Genomic DNA, 27,705 nt, shown 5'->3' on the forward strand with positions numbered 1-27,705 from the left:
AATGATTTCTTCCAGTCTGGCCTCCACACCCTCAGTCTGGTGAAGCCCTCCTGTGCCCAGTGGCCTGGAACTTAAGGTGGGACGTTTCTGTCCCTCCGTGGAGCCTTAGTTTCCCCTTCCGTGAATGGAGGTGGTTCTGATGGCTCTGTTTCACAATCCAGAGGATTCAAGACTCCCTCCAGGAGGGCAGGAACATTGTGTTTTCCCACATCTAATGCCCACCTCCCACCGTTCCATGGGAAAGAAAATACTGCTAGTCAAACCTAGACTTGCTTGCATCCTGATTTCAAGTATGTAAGTTTATACATATGTATTATCACACACACACACACACACACACACAAATTAGTGAGAAAAGGTCATGAAGAGCAACATTAATATGGTCAAGGGGTTGTTGCTGGCACGGTTGGGGGCCCTTACCCCAGAGAATTCCTTCGGGCAGCCTCCTCTCTGGAAGCCTCCTGAATATGCAGAAGGACAAGTGTGCCTCTCAAATTACAGGGTGGCTCTTTTTTTTCTCTTTTTCTTTTTCTTTCTTTCTTTCTTTCTTTCTTTTTTTTTTTTTTGGGAAAGGACCAGACTGTGAAGGGAGAGAGGGGGAGCTGGAGAGAGCCCTGTGGTTAAGGACACAGCTACTGGCTCTGCCACGGACTGCCTGTGGCACTTCCGCACCTCCCCGAGCCTCCGTCAACAGCTACAGCGAGGACTGCTGGAGTGTTCCGGTGCCCAGGACCTGTGTTCTGGCTTTAGTACACGCTTTCATTTCACCCGGCAATTGTGTGGGGTAGGCCTTATTCCCATTGAAACAAAGAGAAATGTCGCTCAATATTTTCTGGGTTCGGGAGAACCAGAGTGGGGTTAAAAGGCTGATCTGATGCAAAATTTGGGGATCAGAGGCACCACCCGATTGTGCACCGCTGCGCTGGTTGAACAAAATATTGGGGAGAACTGATGTCTAGATAGTGAAAGTGCTTAATAAATGTTCGCGATCACGATGGTGGTGGAGCTGGTGGAGGGAGGGGGTGCGCAATAGACACAGTGAAATAGCCATCAGTGTGGAAATTAACAGACCCTTCCGGCCCAGGTTGGGAAGCAGAAAGGGGCTGCATGGGTCATCTGCTGAGGCTTACCTGCCTCATGCTCACCTCCGGCCTCAGAACCTGCCTGTGAGGAGGTAGACTCGGCTGTGGTCCCCAGTATACAGATGGCCACAGTGAGGCCAAGAAAGTGGGAGAGGCTTGACCTGTTTCGCTAAGGAAGAGCTCTAAGGGAGCTCTAAGGGACTAAGCTCTCGCAAGGCCAGGCGACTACATGGTGCAACCAAAAGCAGGGTGGGCTGACAGCCACCCACAGCCTCCACCCACTCTGCCTCAGCCCGCAGGTGGGCTGGGCCAGGACCCACCTGATGGTACCCAGTGCCTCACAGCCAGATGGGACCTTGAGCACCCATTGCTCTGGGGAGATGCCAGAGTCTGTGTGTCTTCCTCAGGTCCTCAGCATCCCTATCAGAATGGTGAGAGTGAGCTTCCATGGTCCCTAAAAGCACCCAGCTGGCTTCCTGTGGACCTCCAGGTAGGTTTTACTGTGACTTTGGGGCCAAGTCCATGGGGCCCCTTTCCCCACCTCCCACCTCCTCAGGTGGCACTGGGTCCCTGTTTTGTGCAGCCCTGGACCTCTACCCCAACTCCCATGGAGAGCCTCCTGAGAGGGCACTCAGCTTGGGGAGTTAGGAGGGAAGGATGGAGAGAGGTGGTCTCAGCGTCGGCCTAGCCAGGGGAGAGGAGGCAGGCCCCATAGTAGCCAGGGAAGTGGACTCTGGTTGTCCATCTGTCCTCCCTGTTCCTCCCTTTCATCATTTCTAAAACAGGAAAATAATTCCGGTAGAGCCCTTTGGTCTATGACTAATAATTGCCTTAATTAGTTGGAGTCCTGTCGTACGCTGGGACTTTTATTTCATTTATTGCTAATGTTCTCGGGGCTTCTGCAGGGTATTTAATTCTCTCCATTTTACAGATGGAGAAATTGAGGCTCAAAGAGTGAAGAGCTTCCCCACTCTGGGCCTCAGAACTGGAGGGCCTTTATTTCAACAGGATTCCTTGATCCAGACTCTGTCTCTGCTCTGCTGGCTGGTCAGAGTACCTTAGCCTCTCTCTCTAAGTCAGTGAGGGGCAGGGTTACAGAGCGCTCTGCTGGCAGAGTCATCAAATCTGAGGATTCTTCGTTGGGAGGGAGGGACAGAGGCTGGTGAGAGGGCCCTGGGTAGCTCGGAGCCCAGGAGGGTTCTGGAAAAGGTAGATTTTCCCAGGCCCAGGAAGGGGCTTTAGCTCTGGCAGGGAGGGAGAGAGCTCCTCTGAGTGGCTGGCACTTCTCGCACTTCCTATTGTGGGGGAAAGACAGGAGGATTTTCAGGTTCAAAACATCTCCAAGCCTTAATCAGATGGTAAGAATAGCTGCCAGTCAGAAACCAATGTTTGGAACTGAATTGGAACCATGGGATTAGAATCTTGAGCTCTATTAATCGTTACTGACAACAGTTAAGCTTCCGGCATGCTGGGCCTAATCCCACACTCCGTGCTCATTTGTGCCTCACAGGACCCTTATTGGGGAGGTCAAGCATTCCCCCCACCAAAATCCTATAGGTGAAGATGTAAACTTGCCCAAGGTCACACAGCTGGGCAGCTGTGGAGCCAGGATTACAACCAGGCAGCCTGGCCCCACAGTCTGTTCTCGTGGACCAGAATCAGATGCTTGAAGTTCTAGTCATGGAAGAGAATTAGAATCCTGGCATGAGAATTGTGGGCAGGATTCAGAATTTTATAATGGGCTCTGAGATACCATATCCAAAATCTCCCATTTGTCAAGCGGAAGAACTGAGGGCCGGGGAGGGGAAGGGTCTCCTTCAAAGTCACCGCCTAGGCCAGAGGCAGAGTCTGGAACCCCCTCCTGCCCGCTCCCGGGGACCCTGGTCCAGGATGCCTTTCTCTCTGTGGCAGGCTCTCCTTACCCCACCGCCCACCCAGTGGCTCCCCAGCCCAGCCAGTCCCATTAGGGATTTTCCACCCCCCCCCCAAAAGGTCCTAATGACTGTCAGTCCTTGTGAAGCCTTAATTAATCTCAGAGGCTGATGGCTCTGAGGAGACCGGGGGCTTTGGCCTTACGCAGATGAAGATTACGGCTCCATTTCATGTGGTGGTGAAGGAACGCCTCAGACATTCCTGCCAGCAATAAAAGCCACATGGCTTTCCAGCGTCGCCCTTGGAAAAGAAAAAAAGCGCAGCCCTTTGCGGAAAGAAATCAACTATGTGCTGTATGCATGGCATGAGATAAAAACGGGGCATAACGAGGTGGAGAACAGTCGGTCTCTTATGCTGCTTCCCGAGGCCACCGAGAGTGGCAGGGCCCGGCGGTCGAGAGCCCAGCAGCAGCCCCGGGGAGGGGCGGTGGGAGCCACAGTGGAAAGGCCTCTGCCCCTGCACCTGAGCCGGGCTTCAGATGCCCTCCATGCCCCGCTGGCCGGGCTGGCCCCCCGGCCAGTGAGTCCGGCAGTGACACAGCATCCTACTTGCAGAGGGTCCCGTGCCCGCTCCCCTGCTCTGCCGTCACTGCCTCAAAATCCTTCAGACTCTTTGAACCAAGGGTCAGTGTTTTCATTCTGCCGCCGAGCATCCCTAGATTAGGTAAGCCGTCCTGGCCAACAAGTCACCCCGTCAGCTGACAGCGACATCTCCCCAGGCCTGGGGAGTCATGTTCTTTTGAGTACCTACTTTGCCAACATCATCTGAGACGAACTCCAGAAACAGTTGTATGGCTTGTGCTGATGGGGCAGCTGAGGCTCTGAGAGGCTTCCACGTGGCAAGGAAGCTGGATGTGGAGTGGGGTCCCTCTCCCTCCAAAGCAAGTGTCTTAACCACTCCACATGCTGCAATATTTCATCTTCACCATGCTCCGTGGGGGCAGTGATGGGCAGGGTCAAGCTCTTTTTTTTTTTTTTTTTTCCAAATAACAGAGGCCAAAGAGGTGAGGTTGCTCAGGGGCATGTCCAGTGGCTAGTGGAGCATTCAGTACCAGGCTGCATGGTAGGGATGGGAGCCTGCATCCAGATGGCTGGGGCGGGGGTGGGGGGGGTGTCCCGGTGTTAGAGTTGTTTGTTCTGCTCCTAAATGTGCTAGCTCTCTGTGTGGGTCACTGTCTTCAGTCTGGCTGGGAGGTAGCAGGAGTCCTGACGTCTCCCACCCCTCACCAGTGCTGGGTTCTAAACACCTGGAAGTTCTTCTATGTGGCTTTCTGCACTCTTTCATGCCCTAGTTTCCCTCTGCCACCCTCCCTGGTTGGGGAAGCAGTTGCACCCTGTGTCTTGATCAACTTAAAGCAGTCCCAGTTCTCAATGAATCCTAGAAAACTGTGGATGAAGGGGTCCTAAAGAGGTCATGACCTACAACATGGGCTAGGCCCAAGGCTTGTGGACCTGGCTGCTGGCTCCAGGAGAGCCGTCCCTTATTTCTTGGTGGGTGACCCTGGACAAGTCCCTTCCCTCTCTGGGCATCAGACAACTCATCAGGGAGCTAAATGCATTGGGCCACACTGATCCTCAGGAGGACTGTCCATCTTCAATGTTCTAGAATTCCATGTTAATCCAGGACAGTTCTGGGGCTACTGAGGTCCAGGAGAGGTCAGAGGCATGCTCAGGGTCACGTAGGAGGCTCACTGGCTGCTGGACTTGACTCTGAGGTCCCTGTGTGCTGGCCCAGCTCTCCCCTGCACAAGACTTTGGAAGGCCCAGCCTTGGTCTTGTCCCCCCTCTCCTGCTCCCCAGTCCACCTCAGCCTGTCAGGCGCTGTAAGGGTCCAGGTCTGTAAGCCACAGCTAAGTGGCTTCTGTTTCTTTATTTATTCTGGGTGTCTGTTTTATTTTTATGCTTTAAACATATTTCTGTTTTATATACTCTTCTGTTACTATATTTTACAAAACAATATTTAGAAAGAAAGGCAAAGGGAGGAAAATAGAAAATGACATACCCCTGACCCAAAGCTCTAAAGAAATGGACAAAAATGCTTACATTTTTATACAGTTGCAAAACTGCTCATCGTGCGTCAAAACTGGGGAGTGTTTGTTCTCGACCAGATCACTGTTTCAACCAGATTGTCCTGTCTACCAGCTCAAACTCAGCCGAATGATCTGGTGGCCTCTGAAGCCATCTTCTCAAGGCAACATCCCCTTAAGGGGCATTTCTGGGTGCTCAGCCCCCACTGAGCATGCTCTCTACTGAGCTCCTTAAATCTTACCAGTTGTCCTCCAGATCCGTGTCATTGGGCTTCCTCTATGTGCGAGGAACTAAATGTCACTGAGGAAGCCTGCTGGACCCAGCCAGGAAGGAACAGAACTGGGGTTTGAACCAAGCTCTATTGATGCTGAAATTGTGCTTTGCTCACCCCCAGGAGCTTCATCCCATGGCCCGGGTCCCTCAGTTACAATAACGAATGCTATCTCCACTTTACAAGTATTATTTCGCTTAAAATTCTCATGGCCAGCTTATGGGTTGAGCCCCCTGTCAACATCCCCATGATAACACTAGAAAAACCGGGGCCCAAGAAGCTTGTAACTTGCTCCAGTTCACCCCACAGGTAAACGTGAGAGCTGAACTTGGCAGCCTGCCAGCCTGAGCTGCCTGACCTGGCTGCATGAGGAGCGTAGACACCATGGAAGACAGAGCAGTGGCCCAGGGTCCACAGGGGACCCCGAGAGACCAAAGGCCAGCAGGGCTGGGTGGCTGGGATGGGGGGGGGGGTCAAGCAAGGGAGATCTGCTCCTGGAGTGATGCCAGCCTACCTACCCCTCCTTGCCTACCAGGCCCATGGCTCTTGGGGAGGTGCTCAGGATGTGGGCAGAGGCGAATAGACACCCCAGCAGGCCCATTAATCCCTGCCTGGCATGTCTAGGCCATAGGCTCAGACACGGGGCACTCTTTGTTACTGCCTGTTGGCCTGCATTTGTCACTGGCAAGGATGTGATGTTTAGCACCTGTGTGTCTCTGACTGTACCTGAGGGGGTTTCTGGAAGGGGATCCTAGAAGGTGCTCAGACCTAGGGTGGGGGCTGGGCCTTCTTACTGCCCCATCTTTGAGGCCCACTCAAATCAGGGCTGGCCCTGATGATGTGACATTCCTTCAGCTTCCAGAAGCCTGGCCCCATCCCTAGGGGTGCAAGTGGAAATGTTTCCAGGCCTGTCCTCGGGGAGCCCTGCACCCGATGCAGGGAGCTAGGATGGACAGGAAGAGGAGAAATGGGAAGCAGATGCGGCGGAAGTTCTAGATCCGCTCGGTCAGCAAACACTCATTGAGCACCTTCAGCCCACAAGCAGGAGGCTGTCTTAGGTGCCGGGGGTACTGCTGAGGACAAGACAGGCAGTTGCTTTGATTCGGCGGGGAAGGCAGAGGATAAACCAGGAAGTAAACAGACAAAGGCACCAGTATCTGATAGCGTCCTGGGATGCTGGAGAAAATGATGAAGGCCAAGGGACGGAAGATGACTGGGTGGGGGCTCTGGGCCAGGAGGTGGTCTCCCTTACTTTAGAGCAGGTGCTCAGTGAGGGTCTCTCGGAGGAGATGATATCCGAGCCGAGACCTGGAGGCTGAGAAGGACCCAGATGGAAGAAGGAAGAACTGCCTTCTCCCACCTGCTTTCTCCCACCCCCCTTTGGACCGGGCATGTCCACAGTTCCTAAAACATTTTCTGCCTTCTATCTCTTCTGCTTTTCTCACAATGGCCCTGAAAACCAGATGGGGAGACTTGAAGTACCCAATGTGCAGCTGAGGAAACTGAGGCTGGAGTGAGAGGGGCTTGTAAAGTTTGATGCCTGAATGCCAGGACCAGACCCCGCCCCCTCCCTGGGGTCTGGGGCTCCTCCAGCCACCCCATCCGCCAGCTGGTTCCTCAATGCCCAGGTCTGGGCAGGCTGCAGCCAGAGGGGAGTCAGGCAGTGGGCATCGTTTCTCTGGGGTCACGGGGCTGGAAATGTGGGCTGCTGGGCAGGGTCCGGGAGGGACAGCAGCTCGGGGCTGGGAGGGGGGTCCAGAGCGGAAGGCGCCCAGCCCTGATTGGAACAAGGTGGCTGCACTGGGAACTCAGCTTGGCGTCATTGATCTTGCCCGGTGTTCTAGCCACCAGGCGGGGCCAGCGCCGGGCAGGCTGCCGGCTTTCCCAGGTGTGGGGACACCCTGGGGGAATGGCTTTTCATGTGGTCATGGGGTAGGCATGCCACCCAGCACGTGGGGGAAGCCAGGGCGTTGGGGGCACGCTGGCAGTTGGGCGGGGGGGGGGGTGTCCTGGAGACTTAAAATCCCACAGCCAGCAAATGTCAGGCTCTGGAGACAGGGTCATAGACTTGAGGCGCTGAGACTGACAACAGTAGAACCCTCGTCCCTGGAACTCACATTAATTGAGTGCTCCCCGTGTGCTCGGCACTGTCGCCATCACCGCACCCGAGGAGGTGGGTTCTGGTGTCACCCCCACATGGTACGCAGACGGAGGCTCAGCAGGGTAGAGGACCTGCCTGCGGTTACACAGTTACAAGGCTTTTATCCTAGAATATACGATCCCTAGGATCAGAGAGTCTTAGGGGGTGGGAATCACAGCTGGTCAACACTGGGAGGACCTTGAAGATCCTTGAGTCCAAGTCCCTTATGCCAGAGAAACAGGTCGGAGAAGGGGACGTGGTTTCCTGAGGTCATAGCATGGCTAGTGGCCAAGGTCAGGACTCACCACTCACCTTGGGAGCTTGGCTGGGCCCTGAATGTGGGGTCCAGGGAGGGGGCACTGGGCCCCTTTGACCCTTAGTTAAGACCTAGTCTCTCGCATGTTACCGAACTTTCTGGTAGGTAACTGACCGTTTCCTGCTAGCCCACAGGGAGTTCTTTGAAACATTTAATTGAATACCTCTTGTTGCAGGGAACCTTTCCTTCTAATCTTGCAATCCTTGTGGGAGGAGTTTGGTCGTTGATGCAAGTCCTCTTGGAGCCACTGTCAGTTTAGCAGAGCAGGATGGGGTTAGGGACAGGGTTTGGAGAATTGAGGGCCTGGAACAGGGGAGGGATTAGCTCTTTGGGATTCTGCACGGCCAGCACCCCCATCTCTCTGTCCTCATCTCCTTTTACCTGCCCCCTCCTTGTATGCAGCCACACTAGCTTTCCTTGCTGGTCCTTAAATACCAATCCTACCCCTACTGCCGGGCATTTGCTATAGGCTTCTCTTTCCCTGGAGAGCCCCTCACATTCTGTCTGCATGGCTCCACTCACCACCTCAATCAGATCCTTGTCACCCTTCTGTAAAAGACCTTCTCTGAGGCCCTGTGCTTCAATAATGGCAGAATAATGGAGCCCAAAGGTGTCCACATCCTAGCCCCTCTAACCAATAACATGTGGCCTTACACAGCAAAAGGGAGTTTGCAGGTGTGATGAAGGTTAAGGACTTCAAGATGGGGAGCTTATTCTGGACTATCTAGGTGGCTCTAATTTTTCACAAGGGTCCTTGTAGAAGTGGAAGAGGGAGGCAGGAGAGGACAATCAGTGGGTGATGTGACATGGAAAACTGAAAGAGTCACCATGGAAGGGAAGTGGGTGGCCTTTAAAAGCCCAACAAGGGGAGGAAATGGATTCTCCCAGAGCCTCCAGAAAGAAACACAGCCTTGCTTATACCTTGATCTTAGCCCAGTAAGACTCACATAGGACTTTTGACCCCCCCCCTACCCCAAGCTGTAAGATGGTACATGCATGTTGTTTGAAGCCATGAAAATTTGTGGTAATTTGTTATAACAGCCCTAAGGAAATCAATACAGCCCTGTTCTTTGATTTATACTTCTTCAGCCCCTTTATCCTTGCCTGAGAGATTATGTCTCTACTCATGAACTATCTCTTCTCCCCCGTAGAATATCAACTCCAGGCAGGAAGAGTTTTGTCTTTTCACCTGGTGGTGTCTTCCTAGTTAGAGTTGCCAGATTGAGCAAATAAAAATACAGAGAATCCAATTAAGTTGGATTTTGGACCAACGACAGGCACTTTTCTCGTATAAAGTTATCACAAATTTTGCAATTCTTTATACATCTGAAGCTCAGATAATCTGGGTGTCCTGAATTTGGTCTGGCAACTCTATCCCCAGTGCCTAAAAACATGCTTGGGTACCTACAAGGGTCTCAGTAAACGTCTGTCCAATGAATGAAGTACATAAATTAACGAATGAATGTTAATTTCTAGTTTAGGAATCTGTTTGGTTTTCAGAGTGCCTCCTGGATAAAGGGTATTTAATAGCAAATAATCGAGGCAAACCGTGTTCAGGCCCTGGCTCCACACCTGGTGCTGTTCTGAGTGTGTTACAGTTGTTGCCTTGTTTGATTCTTACAGTAACCCGATGAGGTTATTAGCTCATTTTCCAGGAGAGGATACTGAGGCCCAGGACGTTTCCCAACTTGCTCAGATTCTAGCAGCCATTTGAGTAGCTCAGCCAAGCAGCTCAAAGTCTTTGAAGAACCTGACCTGGAGAACATTCTAGGTTCATGTCCTGACACACTTTCTCACACACAGTAGATCCTCTCTAACAGCCCATGATGACTTTGCAAGCGGTACCCTCCCCCATTCTGGGACTCCAGAACTCCTCCGTGTGCACTAAAGTCCCATTCTAATTTCCCTTCATTAGGAGACCATGCTCCCAAGATGCCTCGGCCCCTCTCTTCGCTACTCTTGTGGCCCCTGCCCCTGACACTGACCTCCCTGAGATCAGAGAGGGGTCTCTTTCAGCTCTTTGGCTTGAAGCTTAGAGCCTGGCTCCAGGGAGGTGTCTAGAAACATTTGAAAAATGGATGGATGAATGAATGAATGGGTGGATGAATGAATGAGTGAATGACTGAATGAGGGAATGAATGGATGGAAGAGGGAATGAATGAACATTCAACTATTTCACACTGGGCTTTAGTTTTAGAGTCTATTAAAGGACAAGAAGAGTCTCTCATCCTCCCACCCCATCTCTCAAAACACATTTTTTTTTGATTATAAGAATAATACACATTCATTAAAGAAAAATTGGAAAATAATAAAATTACGAAGAAGAAAATTAAAACCACCCATAATCCTGCCACCCAGAACAATTGTTAACATTTTGGTTTTTAGCCCTCTGGTGCTCCTACTGTACGTATAGATTTAATTTCTTCTCTCCTCCCCCGACCTCCTTCTTTTCTTTTCTAACACTGGGAACATATATTACATACTGTTTTCAACCTGCTTTTGAAACGTACCAACATATTGTGTATGTTTCCTGCCCTGCTCATCAAATCCTCTCCCCCTTGGCAGGGCAAGCGTCTGTGCTGTAGGGCATGGGGGTGGGGTGGCGGGGCGGCGGGGGGTGGGGGGGAGATGTGTGAAGACACCCTGCTTCCCCTGCTGGACCACCGTAGTGTTCCCTTGTGGCTGTCCCTTTCGGGTGTTTGTGTGTTTGTTATGAAGGCACTGCCGGGAACACCCTGGTATACACGTCTTAGCCCCATTCCAGATTCCTCCCTTAGGACCAGCTCTGCGCCAGCCAGTTCCACTGGGCTGAAAATACCCATTTATTCAGCCATTTGTCCACATTATGGTTTAAGGCTTATGGTTTCCATCCCAGATACTTAGATCCAACCAGAAGATCCAACCCTCACAGATGACTGCAATCTGAGGGTGCTTGTGACCTCGGGCATGTGTAGACCTCATACTTGTTAATAATACTCTACCTGAGCTCCCCACGTCCCAGGCCCTGTGCAGCTCCATATGTCCTCACAAGCACTCTCCAGGGGCCAGCATAGCTGTCTCCCATCTTACAGATGAGGATCCTGAGGGTCTGAGAACTAAGTGGCCTGGCTGAGGTCTCAGAGCGGAGACACAGGGCACCTGGGATCCGTCTCAGGTCAGCCTGACTCCAGGGGAGGATGACTGCCCCACCCTCCTGGGGCCACACCCAGGTAGACCACTGATTCTGCTCCACGGAACTCTGGGTTTTCTAATCGGGGGCAGCAAAGACCCTGCCCCAGTATTCCTCCTGGCTGCTCCCCGAGGGGTCACAGTCCAGCATCCCTGGGAAGCAAGGACAGGGCTTTGATCTAAAACCTGGTGGCCAGATCCTGACCTATGTCCTGATGACACCGTGCCTCACCTCACCCTCTCCATCTGTAAAATGGGCGGGCAGATACTCAGAGGACAGCCTCCTGGGCTTATGGCTGCTTCAGCAGAGTGGTGGTGATACTCAGTGCTGAGTCAAAGGGAGAAAGAACTGGTCAGATGCACCGCCTTGCCAAGCCCGGTCCCAGGGGCAGGGGGCGATACTGGAGTGAGGAGGTCTGAGTACTAGGCTGGGCATGGGGAACCTGACAGCCCCAGATGGAGCCTGACCCCCACCCCCCAGCCCTAGCAGATGGGAGGCTATTTTTTAACTGACCCCACAGGAAGAAGAGGCCAGAAATGAGTTCAGGGGGTTAACCCAGGGCCCCAGGGCCCCTTCCTATTTGCATCCTCTTCCTCCACTACCCAGGGAGCTGTGTGGACTTCATCTGGAGCTCCCTGAAGCCTTCCAGAGCTCCCAGGTCAGACCGCTGGAGCTAGAAAGCCACCATATGGCCACAGAGAGATGTGTGGGGAATCTGAAACACCCAGAGCCTGCCTGCCTTCCTGCCACCTGGCTAGGCCACCTCCTCCCCTGCCACGTTCCTGGGGACCCTGGGCAACCCCTCCCTGTCTCAGCCTCAGTTTCCCCACCTATCAGATGATGGGTCCCCTGGAGGCCTCTCTGAGGCCTCTCCTAGCCGGGAAACGTAGTGCTCGGTTGAGGCCTGTACACTGTGCCATCAGTCAGGGATTCCCGTGAAGCCTTGTCCCTCAAGCTCCAGCCCAGTGGACAGGGGCCACTGGCAGGTGTCTGGGGACTCCCAGGAAGAGGAGGGACTTCCTGGCCAGAGAAGCAGGACCAGCCTGGGTAGGGGTAAAGCAGCTTCCCCTTGCGGCCTCCCTCAGACCACATCACCAGGTGTCCTTTGGTCCCCACGGGCAGGGGTTCCTGAAAAGTCCGGGCATCTGTTGTAGTGGGTGTGGCCGCTCATGCGTGATTCTTGGTGCGTGGAGGGGGTGGGGAGAGGGCGGGGCCTAGGGAGGAGGCGGGGCTTTGCTGAGGGGGGACAGAGGCCCCTGAGCTACGACTGAGGCCCCGCCCCACCACACTCACAGGTCCTACCCAGAATCCCTCGCTGGTGCTGGTCTGACCCCTGTGCTAAATGCGTGGGGGGCGGGGGGGAGTTGGGGGAGTGCGGTGGGGTGCATGTCCAGGAGGGTCGGGGTCTCCCAAATGCTGTCTGGGCCTCAGAAGCCTGGGACCCCAGGGGATCCGTAGCAGAAGCTGACTCTGACTTGCCTCCTTTTATTTATTGTGTGTTTAAAACAATGCTGTTAATACACAACATCAGTGGGTCTCTCACCCAGCACACCCCGACCCCTGTGATACAGCTGGTTTTGACCCTGGAACGATGTGAGGGTGGGGGTGCTGACTCCGGTGCAGCATATAAAAATCTGCCTGTAAATTTCGGCTCTCCCCAAAACTTTTTGTTACTTTTCACTGGAAACCTTACGATAGCATAAACTGTCAATTAACTTGCATGTCACATGTATTCAGTACCATAAAGTAAGCTGGAGAAAAGAAAACGTTACCAAGAACATCAGAAGGAAGAGAAAATACTTTAACAGTACTGTGCTGTATTTATGGCGAAAAATAATCCACCTATAAGTGGATCCTTGAAGGTCAAAGCCGTGTTAAGGGTCAGCTCTAATATGAGCACGCTGGAAAAAATTGGAAACTATAGAAAAACACTCCCAAAATGCTGAAGCCTGAAATCTGAGAGCCAGGGTGAAAACTCTGAGCCTTAATAGAATCGTATCCATTCTCACACGCTGAGCATTTCACATGGGCTGCAGGGCGGAGCTGAGCACTTGTAATACTGTCTCAGTAAGTTCTCTGTACTGTCATTCTCCTCATTGTGCGGATGAAGAAACTGAGCAAAAGAGAGGGCAACTAGCCATAGGGGAGGGAGTGGCAGAGCAAAGATGCCAGGCCTGGCTAACTGGCAAGTGCAGATGCTCTCCAGGTCCAGAGCTGGGCTCCCTGAGCTGACTGTGTTTACTCATTCATTCCTCCCCCTGTATTTCCTGAGCCCCTCCTCTGACTTAGATCTAACTCAGCATAGGGGGCTCGGTTGTGAACAAGACAGCCAAGGCCCTCATTTGAGCCGTCTGAATGGGCACAGGCTGAGCCCCAAACTTGAGCAAAAGCTTGATTGCAAGTTCAGGTTGTCACCAACTGAGCCATAGTCCTGTCTCCCCCAGTCAGTAGGGGCCACTGTGAGCTTTTCTTCAGCCGTGATGTATCTTAAAGCCCAGGTCGGAGGCCTGACAGGCCCACTGTCCGTGTGGGGAGGAAAGCCATCAAGAGCCTACCCGCCACTTCCGGCCCACTCTTCTGGGCCAAGCCTCCCTGGGGCAGGGGCCGGAGTGTTGGCCTGGGCCCTGATCCAGCCGGGGAGGGCAGAGAAGTCCAGATCCCCTCTTGCGCTTGGCTGGGAAGCGAGTCTCTGCTCAAGTATGGGGCCGCCCCGGGAGTCTGAGCTTGTGTGTACCACTGAGGAGCCCCAGGCAGCCCTGCCCAGTTCAGGTCAGCCACTGGAAGGGCTTGTATGTCCCCAGATCCTTGAACTGGGTCTTCTCTTCCTGACAAAGCCCAGGACGCCCAGCAGACCACCCGAGGGGTTGTCACTCCTCTCATGTCGAGAAAAAAGCAACACGGGTCTGGGTTCCCTTGCCACCTATGCTATATTTTGGGGGTCCGCCCATGTTCCCCCTCTCCTCAGACAGGGCCAACTACCCAATCTGTGACATTCAGTACAAAATGAAAATATAGGTTCCCTGTTGAAAAGGCAAGAAAAAAGCTCCTAGCTTTCCCCCGTAGTATCTCTTGACTTGTCATGATGTCTGTATTCGCTATTTAATGTTACATTCCCTTGGACATGGAGACAGTGTGCAGTGAGTGCAGACCCTCAAAGACATCCCCCCCGACCAAACCTTGGCATATTGGTCATGTGCCCCTGTCTTTCCCATGCCCACACTCACGTCCGGCCCTGCCTGTGTGGGCAGGACTGAGCCCAGGCCCCAAGTCCCCACATTCTCCTCTGTCTCATCCGACTTCACTTACAAAGCACAAATCCAAAGACGAAATTATTAAGAATTTCAAGATGGCAGCTGCAGAGCATTAACCCAAGCATAGGGGACCCTTTTGAGCTCAGAGCCCTGGGGTCGCCCCTGGGGATGCAGCCAGAGACGCCGCCCCTGCCTGAGGGAGAGTCCCAGCTCAGATATGGGGGTCACCCCACCCAACTCCCATCACAGCCCCTGACATGCAGGGGTGCGGGGGTAGGAAGTGTGGAGCAGACCACATGCATTCGCCTGTGGAAGGCGTGGGCAGAGCCTGGCCTTGAACCCCCACTATACTGCTTCTAAACGACGTGATCTTAGACAAGGGCCTTCGTTTCTCACGTTGCTCCTCTGCCAAATGCGGATGAAAATATTGACCCTGTAGGGTTGTGGATCTTAGCGGTGATGTGTGTAAAGTGTTGAGCCCAGTACTGGCAGGGTGAATTTCAGAGGTGAGTCAGGGCAGAGGAATGAGCACCAGGCCAGGGTGGTGGGCCCTAAAACAGGGGCAGAGGCACGTGTGGGTGTGTGCCTCTTACCCCACATGGGGCACCTAAGAGGGGAATTCCTGGGGACGTCTCCAGGCCAGTAGACTGGGGCAGGATGCTGGTGCACTCGGTGGGAGGGACCCCTAGGAGAGCTAGAGGGTCGGGGAGAGGAACCAGGGGGAGAGGCCCCCGCCGAAGTGCTCACAGTGCCATTACGAGAAGGATAACACAGGCCCCGGCCGGATGAGAAAGAAGCCCTTTGCCTGGGCCATGTATGGACCTGGGCTAGCCGAGGGATTTTGGCCTGGCTTTCTCGGAGCACTTTCCAAGCTCAGTTCTGGCCATGTTGTTCCATGCCCTCTCTAGGCCTCAGTTTCCCATCTACGCCCTGGTGAAGAAGAGCCACTGTACATCACGTGTCTTCTGAACGGACCATACACTGTGTTCTACACATCTCCCTTCTTTGGTCCTGAAATGGCAATCGGTCCATTTCTCAGATGAGGAAACTTGAAGCCCAGTGTTGACTCACCCAGCAAGAAAGGGGTTCTGATTGGCCAGGCTTGCGGAAGTGCTACCGGCTCTTCCTGGGAAGGGGACCAGTGGAAGCAAAGGAATGCTTCTCCAGGGAGACCTCAATGAGCTCCTAGCCACGGTGCTGTGGTGAGGCACACAGGCTCCAGATGCGGGCTGCATGGGGTAGAACCCCAGCTGGGGGACCTCAGGCAGGTTAACCTCTCTGGCCTTCAGTTTTTTCATCTATAAAACTGACTTGGGGCGCCTGGGTGGCTCAGTGGGTTAAGCCGCTGCCTTCGGCTCGGGTCATGATCCCAGGGTTCTGGGATCGAGCCCCGCATCGGGCTCTCTGCTCAGCAGGGAGCCTGCTTCCTCCTCTCTCTCTGCCTGCCTCTCTGCCTGCTTGTGATCTCTCTCTGTCAAATAAATAAATAAAATCTTAAAAAAAAAAAAACTGACTTAATACTAGCATTTGTCTCATAGGGTCATGAGGATTCAGGGAGCAGAAGTGTGGAAAGCGCATCGCACCTGGCACTAGTAAGAGCTATATGTCAGTGTTTGCTGCTGATATCCTAACCATTGCAGAGCTGAGCTGTTATAATTCTGTTTCCTAGACAATAATGCATTTAGGAATTCCAATTTTGTGCTTTTCCCTTTTGCACTGAGCATCCAGCTATTATCTCTTTCAAGTCTTGAACAATTTCCTCTGTCCTTGAAAAAATAACTCCCTGCCCCCATGGGGCCTGTAGCCTGGGTGGACTGAACACGGCTCCCTGGAGCAGCTTTTCCCAAAGAGGGTTTCTTGGCACACCAGCCCGAGGAGGAGCCCATGTTCCTCAGCATTTAAAAGCTTCTGAAAATCCTTCAGCAAAATACTCTGTCGAACATGGTTAGATACACTCTTCCCCAGTCTTGTTTGGTCACAGAGCCCCTTTATTTCTGCTCAGCACCTGACACCATCTGCCGAACACACGGTGGGAGATGCCCCCCTCATTTCCTGGTTTCTAGGAAATGGCAGAGCCGAGCGAGTGAGAACTCTGAGTAATGCCCCTCACAGAGAGGCTCGGTTCCACCCCTGCAGAAATCATCTGCACTAAAGCTCTTCCCTCACTGCTCTGCTCGGGTCCCCTGTGCCCTCCCCTTTGCTGTCTGGTTCAGTCCCCACAGCCGCCTGGGGAGGTCAGTAGTGTCGCTATCCCCATCTCACAGATGAGGAAGTTGAGGCTCAGGGAGGTTAAGTGACCACACAGCCTACTGGCTGATCTGGGAGACAAACCCACAGCTTCTGATTCTGAACCCCACATTCTTTTTCTGAACATTGATAGGAAAAGCACAAATAGATTTCATTCTGCCAGGATCAGTCTTCCCCAGTGATTTGCTTCTTAAAAATCTAAAGTGTTCCCCCCACCAACTATACACTGAATGTATTAGAAACTTAAAATCTTTAGTAACTTTTCACCTGATGACAAAGGCAATCCATGCTTGCTGTGTATAAGATTTTTTAAACCTTTTGAGTTGGAAACAGAAAAAGGCCATAATCTCATTCCAAGAGATAAAGCTGGGTGAGCATTTGGGCCGACACTCTCCTTGATCTGCATGGCCCAACAAGGTAGCTGTCATGTCCAGGAGACTATTTAAATTAAAATAATGAAAATGAAATAAGATTAAAAATTTGGTCCCTCAGTTTTGCTAGTTGTGGACTGCGCGGGCACATTTTTAGGGACGCGTGGCAAGGAGCTACAGCATCGAGCAGCACAGACCTGGGACATTTCCATCATCCCAGAAAGTTCGGTTGGACAGAGCTGCTCTAGTCTTTTCCTAGACGTAGCCCGATGTACATGCATCGTGATTATTAACATTCCTGATGAGTTTCCTGGATATGTTGTATGTCTCTGCCTGGCCTCACCCACGGAGGGAAAAGGTGCTCCGGAGACGAACACCAGATGCAGGGAAAAACAGTCTCAAAGGAAATAGACCGAATGATAGCGGTTTTCTCTGGGTGTTGCGATTACAGCTTATTTTCAAATTTCCTAGATCCTTCAGGAGATCTACAACGTAAAATGCAGGTGGGGTGGGGATGTTGATGGATTTGTTTTTTTTCCCTAGTTAGTACTCACTGCTTCTAAAAGCTTCAAGGTATGGTCTTACCTGAGGCTTAACTTAGTACTAGTAGTGTTTCTTAGATTGTCGACTCGTGAAGAGTGGGAGCCTGCACTAATTTTATTCCTTGGAATAAAACACCAAATTGGGAAAGGCAGACAGTGTTTTTTTCTCAGGCCCAGGGCCCTCCAGCCTAGGGCTGTTCTAGGTAGGGTGGCTTCCTGGGCACCCAAGCCACGCAGTTGTTCACAATGTCCTGCTTAGAAAAACCCCACGCTTAGTTTAATGCTCTGGGCTTGCCATCCTGAAATTCCGAACGATTTTTGTACAGGGTGCCCTGCATTTTCCTTTTGCGCTATGCCTTGCACAGTGTGTCGCCAGCACCAGGGCTGGGATTCTCCCCAGGATGGGTCGCATTTTGACTCGGAATCATTGCCTTTGTCCTCCTCAGACCACAGACGTGCCCATCCGTGGAGCACTCACTCTACGTGCTTGAGAACAAGTATGCTTCGGTCTCTCAGACATGTGCCTAGAGAGTGACAAAAATAGGGCTTGCAAGTGGGCGCGGGAGGGCCCCTGTGGTCTCTGTTCACACACGTACCCATGCTCAAGGTGCACGTCTACGCTGGCCTATTTCAGAGGCGGCCCGGTGCATCATGGGATGCTCTGTCCTACATCACTGCCCAGCTTAGATCCTGCCTGGATTCCCTGTCCTGAACTCCATGCCCGACCTCTAGGCCTAGCCCACCTCTCCTCCAGCCTCTTCCTCCTCAACTTTCCCACAAGACCCACAAGCTCTCCAATCTCTAAGAAACCTGTTCTATGTGGCGTAGATCCACCCCTTAACTCATACCGTTAATTCTGCCTGGATCATCAATGTTCCTTTCTTCCCAGACCTACTCATCTCAGACTCTACCCTTCCTGGGAAGCCTTCTGGAAGTGTTTGAGAAGGGCCTAGAGGTGTGTTGGTTGAATAGAGGAGGCTATAAATCACTTTGGCACCTGGGGGTGTCAGGGCTTCAAGAAGTGGCAAATTCTCAGGCCTTCAGGAAGAAGAGATGTCTGCCAGGTAGAAGGAAGAGTTTTGCTAGGCAGGCTTTGATGACAGACAGATTCTCACATGCATTTGGGCTTCACCAGCTACCAGCTGCATGACCTTGGGTGAGTCCCGTCCCTTTGCTGAGCCTCAGTTTCCCTGTCTATAATAACAATAATTCCTAGTGCATGGATTACTGAAGAGATGAGGTGAAATGAGATACTCATGCAAAGACCACACAGGGCCTGGCATACAGTAAGTCATCGGCGAATGCCGCTCCCATATCCCTTCCTCATGGCCTTTCTCCTCCTAAATAACTACTTTCGCCCAGTCATACCGTCACTGAGTCTGTTCATGTATTCATTTCTGCAACAGAGGTAGGGATAGCTGTGATGAAGATTTCATGAGGTCATGGGAGCATTTATGGAAGTCTCAGAAGGCTGAGATTTTACATGGATAGGGAGGGCATAGACCAGAGGGATGCTGGCCTATCTCCCTGGGGCATTTTCCAGAGGCAAACTCTTTCCACCTATCACTAGAACTTTGGCTCTGGTGGCGGTGGGGGGTGGAGTGGGCTGGGGTTAGTGATCTTTGCCTTTCATTTGCTCCTGTATCCCCAGTTACCAGAACATTGTGTGGCATGCATACAGTTGATGCTCAATAAATATCCATTGGAAAATCAGTGGTGCCAACTGTACCTTATCACGTCCCAAGTCCTGGGCATGCCAAGAATACTGTCTCCAGATTAGGATCACAATGTAAGCCGCACGCATTTCTGAGTACCTGCTGTGTACATGGTTCTGCCCAGCCCAGGGCAGTCCCTTCCTCTACATCCTAAAGAGGTAGGCCCAGGGGGAAGATGACAGAACAGTGATTTGGCAAGAGGAAGAGAGAAGAGGGGTAACCATCAGGTCCTGGGCTGGCAGTTCAGTGTTTAAAGATTTAGAAAACACCAATCACCAAATAATTAGGGACAAAAGCTCCCTGCCATGATTGCACCATGTACCATTAACTACAACGTTTGAGTATTTTCCTTCCAGTCTTTTTTCTAAAGCTGCCTTGCACTCAGAGCTGGCTTCCTCTCCTCTTGGGAAGGTAATGGCTGCTCCATAGAGGACCTCTGGGCCCCCTACCACTCCTAACATGGGGCTCCTCACTCCAACCTTCCTGGACCAGATAGATCTACCTAAAATAGGAGGGTGTGCAGAACCCTGGCAGGGGCTTTGCAACAACCCCCTTCCTCCATGGGCAGGGACCAGGACTCAGGTCCACTGATGGGGGACTGCAGGGAAATTCTCAGCATGGGGGGCACTTTCTGGGACTGGGGGGATTTTGGTGCCCAGGCAAATTAAGTTTCAGGCAGCAACATGACCAAAATGGATCTTTCCTCTCCTCCCCCCAACTACATTTCACCCTGTTTTCCATATGAGGGCTTCGAGTTTCCTCTTCCCTTAATACCTTCTGCTAGCTCTGCACCCAACCGCCTCTCTCATCTCAACTAAGGTGAGCGCCTGGCTGGCTGAGGCCGTGGAGCGTGAGACTCTTGATCTCAGGATCATGAGTTCGAGCCCCATGTTGGGTGCAGAGATTATCTAAATAATTAAAAACTTGGAAAAAAAGAAAAAAAGGTGAGCAGACCAGCAGACCCACTGGTGCCAAAATATCATGACTACAGGGACCCAGATGGGCGCCCTAGAGCAGCCAAGTGCTCCCTGTGAAATTGTGGTCACCAGGTCACAGAGTGAAGGACGTTTGGGGGGGGCGATTTTGGTCACCCCTGCAAATCGTAAGTTATGGGCATCCACCCTTTCCGCCCACATGTAAGTCTGAACCTTTTGCCAAAAACACTTCCCAGACGCAAAAGAAAACCCCAAAGAGGAACCTAAACCTTCATGCCTGCGGTGCCGATTGGACGGGAGCACTCGGGCTCCCACCAGCAAGCGTTTCAAAGAATGAGCCAGCCGGCAAAGGGGGAAGTGAGGGGCCCTGCTGGAAACCTCCCAGGCTGGTCAGTCCTGGTTCATTCAGTCGCTTGCCCATTCATCCTCCCTTTCCTCTACCCATTTAGCAAAAAAAAAAAACCCTGGGTGGTCCTTCTTGACACACACAAGGCGGGGGCGGTGACGGTGAGTGACGGTGGGGCAGGGCATTCCCAAGGCCTGGAGGGGACAGGGGAAGGACCCAGGGAGGCACCCCAGGGGGGCGGCCAGTAAGCTGGGCCTTGAGAGAAGACAGGCAGCTGTCTCACTTTCCCTATCCCGCTCAGAGTCAGACAGGCTCCTGCCCAGGATACAGGGGAGGGGACATTAAGTAGCCACAGTCCCCAGCATTTATGGACGGCTTGGCTCTGCACCAGACCCCCATTAAGCACATAATATAAATTCTCTTTGAATCCACCCAACAAGCTTTGAATTGGCTACTGTTTGTTCTCCCCATTTTAAAGATGAGGAAACTGAGCTCAGTGAGGTAAAGTGCTTTGTCTAAGGCCACACAGCGGGGAAGTGGCAGTGCCCGGCTACAGCCTGGGCTTGTAACCACATTTTATGTTGCCTTGTCCTCAAAGAACACCCTCTTCTCTACTACCCTCCCAGAGAGCCCTTGACAAGGGGCCCCACAGTCTCTCTACAGTCTCCTCCATGCTTACCCCTCTCCGGCCCTGAGAAAACCAGACGTAGGAACATCTGCCATGGCATGTGATGAAACTGCAGATGCAGAGCGTGGCTCCAGCCCAGCCAGAGACAAGACAGTGAGCCCTTGCTGCCTGCTGGCCCACGCACGGGGCTCCAGGGCAGGTCCTATTCACTAAGGGAAAGCTCCCTTGGAGGTCCGTGCTCCCAGCCCTATTGCACAGAGGAGGAAACTGAGCTCAGAGAGGTAAATTAACATGTTGCCTGCTAAACAGCTCTGACTTGGTCATCCTGACTCCTACACTGTGGGCCAGGTGGAAGGTTGTCGCTGGGTAGACAAGAAAACTTGGTTTCTTGCCGCTGGATTGAACCTGACACAAGACCAGACTCCTCTTCGGACCTCCGTCTCCCCATCTATTTAGTGAGGAGGTGGCCCTCTCCATCTGCCCGGTCCAATATTTTCCTGCATAGGCTCACTGTTTCTGGTTCTTGTGACTTCTCAAGGTATGACCGGGTCTCACTCCTACCCCAGGCCCACAGTTCCTAGAGTCATCCGCGCCCGTCCCTTGCACAGGGCGGGTTGTGGGCTGCCTTAGGGAGGGGCTACGTCAAGGCCAATGACAGAGGGCCCAGGCTCCACTGGGGGCTAAAGCTCTTCCTTCCTTCCTTCCTCCCTCTTCATACTTCCACCAAGTAAGGCGGGATACGGGGAATTAGGTGGGCACCAAGGCTGGCCCTGGGACTGAGAGCTTGGAGGAGGCCAGGACCCCTTGGTGGTGGCAGGTGGTCCTGGGGAAGATTCCTGGCAGAGGGGGTGTTTGAGCTCAGTTTTGAAGATGGGATGAGACTCCTCAGCTACCAAGAGGGCACACTCTGGCTGGCGGAATTGAGGAGGGGCCTGCAGATAAGGCATTTCCAGGAGACAGGAATAACGCCTGGTGTTTCTGCCGCCTGGCCCTCCCCTGCCCCCAGCCAAACTCTGAGGCCAGGCCTCAGTTTCCCCTCCTACTGAGCAGTCTGGACTGGCTCAGAAGCAAGGCTGGGATCAGAGGCTGCTGCTCCCCTCTGCCTCTCAGAGCCTTCTGGAAGGTCAGGTTTTCAGGCCCTATTGCTCAGGGGCATCCTTCTCCCAGCTCCCCTCCCCTCCGTAACCTCCCCCACTCCCTCAGGCAACCAAGTAAGCCTCAGCTTTGATGCGGCCACCTCAAGCCTCAAGGCCCAGGCGTCAATGGGCCCTCTATGTGACCAGTGGGGCCGCTGGGGGCCGCCAGCTGCCATCGTGGGCGTGGGTAAGGCCCGGACACACAGTCCCACTGTGTGGGGCTGGTTCATGTCCGCCCAAACCCTGTGGCCGGTGGGGGACTCCCAAGAATGTCTCCCTGGGGGGCACTTTGGACAGACAGGGTGGTCTGGGGAGACGGGGGTGTGCAGGGCGGCCTCGGGAGCCCCCGTCAAAGGGGCCCAGCAGACGTGGCGCCAGGTAAGCACCATAGTGGGCGTGGGGTGGCTGGCGGTCCGTCTGGTCAGTCCGCTCATCTCCCAGAGTTGGCGGGGGAGGGTGAGGCTGCCATGGGCACACCACTCAGGGTGACCCACTATCCTGCGGTACCTGGGGTCTGGGACTTTCAGGGCAAAAACCAAGAGAGTCCCCTGTTGTTGGCTTAGGAAAGGATAGTGACTGACCTCCTTAGTCTGGACAGTTTCCTCCCTGTCCGGTGACCTCTGAGTCAGACCATGGGGGCTAGAGCTACCCAGTGCCATTTTGTCCACCCCCTGTTTCTACCTAGGTCTGCCTCATGCTGAGAGGCCATTTTCCGTCTCTCCCAGGCATCTTAACAGGAGGAGCTGCCAGCCGACTACCCAACCACTGCTGAGAGGATCTTGGTGGGACGGGTGGCCCAACACACCGGCTGTCCGTCCACTTCCACGGGCTCCAGCCACCCTGGGGGCGCCCAGAGTCATCTCATTCCCGCCTCCACACCTTTACCCCAGGCTGTTCTCTCTCCTGGCATTCCTTCCCCCTCTGTCACTTCTCCACCCAACCAAGACCAGCCCGAATGTCACTTCCCCAGGGCAATTGTTCTTCCTATCCCCGGGTGGGCTAGTCTAGTCCCCTTCCTTGAACTGCTAGACCCCCCATTCTTCCCTCCTCATAATATCGATCACACCCCAGCACAATTTTCAGTTTCCTCATCTCTTTCCACACCTGACTTTGAGCTCTTTAAGGGCAGAGAGCCTGACCCAGTCACCCTCATATCTGAGATCCCAGCACAAGGCCAGCCTCACGGAAATTGTAAGGATGAGGGTGTTTATTTGCGATGTCCTCTGGGCCGGGCACCCTGCTCGTTGAATTCTCTCCAGAGCCCCTTGAGTTCGGTATGGTCATCATCCCCATTTTATTTATGGGAAAACAGGTAGAGAGAGGTGAAATGACTTGCCCCAGGCTACCCAATTAGCAAGGGGCAGAGTCAGATTCTGGAGCCAGAACTCAGAGGAGTTTTTGTGTAATTACTGGATACGTGGAAACCTTTGCCTCCCTTGGTTCTCCTAAATGCTACATGTTGCAGTTCAGACCCGTTTCCTCCAGTTTCCTCCCCAGAAGGGTACCCCAGTGGGGGGAGCTCTTGCCTGCATGGGTGTGGTTAAGGGGTGTGCTGCGAGGGGGACACCGCAGAGAAGGGCCTCATGGGCAGTTTAGGACAAGGGTGCCGGCCTTCCACGGAGCTGCGGGTGGGCCCTTGGTCATCCCCAGGGCCATTGCCCGTGTTTATCAGATGGGGAAACTGAGGCCCAAAGAGAGGAAGGGACTTGCCCGTAATCATGCAGGACGTTTGAGTCAGAGCCATCAGCATCTCCATTTCTCAAAAAAAAAAAAAAAAAAAAAAGGAATAAATACCCTTTGTCAGGGGCTAGTCCCAGCAAAGGAAGAGGGGGAAGAATGGAGAACTGCTGGGGGCCTAGGGGTGCCCTAGGAGGTCCCTGTGCCCTCTCTCTCCTTCCATTGTGGTGCCTGCAACTCTACTGTCAGGCTGCCAGCTTCCTGGGTTGCATCTTGTCCTCTTTCCCCCTCCCCCTCTACTTCACGGCCTCCGCCCTCTTCCTAGTCCTCTTCTCCCTAGGACCATGAGTTTGGGGTCCCGAGGATGACCCCTGCCCCCTGCCACCCTCCTGCTGAGGGGCTAGGCCTGGAGGTCCTGCTCACAGGGAATTCAGGATGTCTGCGTGCTGGGGTGGGAACGCGGGACAGCTTTCCTGTCGCAAACCTCCAACGAAATGCAGCGTCTCCTTCCCCAATGATTTTGTCCCCAGTGGAAATCACAGATGTTCTTCCGTGTCGTGAGAGCTGCGGCAGAGGATCTGGAAATGCCATTTTCGCTTGTCACCGCTGTGCGGTGGCCGTTGCTAGAGCTCCTGAGCTCTCTGCGCTCCGTGTGTCACGACAGAGGCACGAGGTCCCAGCCTCATCACTTACTTTTTTTTACAGCTTGATAACCGTATTTCCACAGATCTGGTCCCCTGCACAGTCCTTTGGATTTGGTTTCATGCCCTTAAAAAGTGTGACTCTGAGAAGGCGTCTATAGTTTTCAGAAAGATCTGTGGCTCAGAACGAGTTAACGACCCAGCGTGGCTCAGTGTGGAGCCCAGCATTTTACCACCCAGAGGTTAGCTCTCTCTGGGGACAGACTCGGCAGTGGGAGCCCTGTGACTCTTGGGGGACAGATCACCCAAGTAATCATGCTGTAAGCAGGATGTGGGGAATGGAGCTGGGAAGGAGAGACGGGGCTAGCCAGTGTGGACCAATGCCTCAGACCCCAGACCTGGAACTGTCCACATGGACCCCGGCTTACAGAGCACATCTATGTCCCTGCCCACCAGGAATCAGCCTGCTGTGCCCAGCAGCCTCTTGTCTCTGGGCGCACATGGGGCCCAAAGCCACCAGCTCTCCTCTCGCTTGCCTTCCAAGCTGCTCTCTGCCCTCTCCATGGCCTTAGGAACCCATCTTAGGAGGCAGCTCCCTTAGTCCAGTCTCCCCAGATTCCTTTGTTTTAAACCCTACATTTCTCCATCTTGCTCATGGAGGGAGAAACACAGATTACAAAGACCCAGCAAATGGTTTTTATAAACTCTTATTTTCTTGCCACAGACTGCCTTTAATTAGCTCTGGGGACTACAAAGGGAATAGCGTTATAATAGGAGCAGCTTGAAGGAAGGAGCCACGGCTGTCAGCTCCCAGACCTGAGGCTGTTGCCTGTCACCAGCCACAACCAGGTTTGGCGGGAGTGCATCCGCCTCAGGGACGGCAGCCCCCCACTTTGCCCCCCAGCCCCAGCCCCCATCTGCAGCCGTACAGCCTGCCTCAGCTTCTCTCCAGAGAGGAGGAAAGGGTCCCACCTCAGATAAGCCCTTGAAAAAATCTTTAAACAATAAGAGCCCAAATGTGCCTCTGCCCCTGCCCAGAGCTGGCCTCCCAGGGACTGGCTCTGAGTCACTCTGTTAGCCGGCAGCAGGACAGACCGACAGGCAAAAAGGCAGACAGATAGTCAGACCATCTTCTGTATCTCAGCTGACCACCTCAGCTGAAGAAAGGCAACAAAGTGCCCCCCCGAACCCCCCAGCCCTTGGAGTTTTAGATACATTCAGCCCCTCTATTCTAGAGGAGAGCCTGTCTCTGTGTACAATCCCGAGGCACTACCTCATCCCCAGCCCAACCCCAGCCTCAGACGATCAGAATGCCACAGCCAGAGCTTCTCCATTTGGGACCATGACAGGTCACCTTCCTTGCCTAAGGCCACTGAGCAAGGTAGTCAAGACCTGGGGACTCAAGCTCAGGGCCTCTGGACCCCCCATCTCAGGTGTCACAGCCTCATCTGGACTCCTGCTGGGGGACGACGGGGAGGACAGTAGCCGGCGGATGTCTGAGGTCAGGGCTCATCAGCCCTAAGAGCCAGGCAGAGGCAGGAAAAGTCTCCCCCCGGGGTTCCAGCCTCCATCAGAGCTTCCAAGTGGGGGATCCTGGAACCCTATCCATTTTGAAGGACAGAGCCCAAAACTCTGGGTCACTTTAGGCCATGAATAGAGGCAAGAGCCACCTAGAAACACTTTCTTCTCCCCTGCGGCGGAGTCTGTAAACCTTCCCCAGGCCTGCTTCCCCGACGCTCAGCCAGTTTCTTGCATCCCAGAGCTATGCAAGTTCTCCACAAACGCCTGTAGCCTCCTTCTCCTCCCTCTGCTTCCCACTGCCCAGGATGACTTGGAAAGCCTGGGAGAGATCCTCAGAAAGATCTCCAGATTCATGGCTCTTGACAGAAGCTGGCCTGGCTCTAGGAGACCTGAGTGTGCCCCGGAGAATGCGTCTGTCTGAGCTCAGGTGGAGGGTCCGAGCACCCCGGGGTGGGCCACGGGCTGGGGCTGCAGGGTCCCGGAGCCCCGTCAGTGAGGCAGGAAGCCTCAGGTCACGGGAACACCTTCCATGTCCTCACCACCTCAGGACCCTTCGAGGTTGGCCGCTGAGGTCTTGTGGCGTCCATTTCCCCCACCACTTACTGTCCCCACCAGCTGAGGATAAAAGTCCCACAAAAGTCCACTCCAGGAGACCACGGAGGCCACCAACCCCCTCTTCCCACCTCAGGCTTTCAGGAGTCAGCCGACATAGGTAAGCAGGCTGTGCCCTTGAAGGCAGCCTGGGTGGTCGGTGGAAGGACGCGGTCCCGGGCTGGCCACAGCTCCCCACCCAAAAGGATCAGCCCAGGGCCCTGGGCAATCGTTACTCACCGCGGATGAAGGTTGGCGAGTAGGTCGGGAAGGAATCGAAGATGCTGTTCGATGCCATGCCCCTTTCTGAGGAAGGCGAGAAATCAGACCTTCCGGGGGTTGGCTTGGGATTGACTTGGTTGGCTGTTGTTTTATTTTTTCCTTGTTATTTTTTGAAAATAAAAGGGGGGGTAGTGGTGTTGCTTTTTGTTTGTTTTTTTTTGTTTTGTCTCTTTTTTTCCCCTATTGCTACGAAAAAGAAAAAAGGAAAGAACGCGAGAGTGTGTGTGTGAGCGAGAGAGAGAGAGAGGAAAAAAAAAAAATCCCCAAGGAAAGTAAGTTTCTGTTTGTACCCAAGAATTTGGATTCCCAGTCCCACAGGAATGTCTAGCCACAAATTTTCAACAGAAGCGTATGCAGAGTGTATCATTAGATGGCGGGAAGGAGCCTTCGGCAGCCAGGGCGGAGGAGCTCGCTGGGCAGCGAGAGCAGAGCCAGGCCCAGCATCAGCGCCACGGGGAATGAATGAATGAGGCTCGCCCCTGACAGAGCCCGGGCTCCAGTGGGTGCGAGGGCGGCCCGGGGGTGGGGAGGACCAGGAGCCAACCAGCTCCCGCGCAGGGCCCTGAAGGCGGCTGAGGGCCTGGCCCTGTGGTTCTGTGGTTGAGGGACTAGGCCTTCACAGTGTCAACCCAACCTCAGCTCACAGGATGCAAGAAGCCAGCTCGCGGCCTTGGCCCATTGGCTGGGCTGGGGTCACCTGGGCTGTGATGTCACGGCCTCTTAGAAGATTCTGTAGCTGTCTCTCTCTCTTTTTGGAAAAAAAGAAAAGAGAGAGAGAAGGAAAGAAAGAAAGAGAAAGAGAAGGGGAAAAAAAAGTGATGGCTTTTATTTGTGGCCTCAGCACGCGGCCCAGGAGCAGAACTGAAAGCAGGCGGAGGGGGTGGC

General features: G+C 53.5%; 1 protein-coding gene across 1 annotated transcript in view; it reads right to left on the bottom strand.

The window, feature by feature from the left end:
• RUNX3 (RUNX family transcription factor 3) overlaps positions 1-27,438 on the bottom strand; it is a 60,611-nt gene extending 33,173 nt beyond the window's left edge. Inside the window, exon 1 of the mRNA XM_082684702.1 lies at positions 26,779-27,438. Within this exon, the coding sequence (XP_082540828.1) occupies positions 26,779-26,836 (58 nt within the window). The 5' untranslated portion in view covers positions 26,837-27,438. The remainder of the gene's footprint in view (positions 1-26,778) is intronic.
• Positions 27,439-27,705: the final 267 nt, after the last annotated feature.

The sequence above is a fragment of the Mustela nivalis genome (genome assembly GCF_964662115.1).
Source record: "Mustela nivalis genome assembly, chromosome: 10".
NCBI lineage: Eukaryota > Metazoa > Chordata > Mammalia > Carnivora > Mustelidae > Mustela > Mustela nivalis.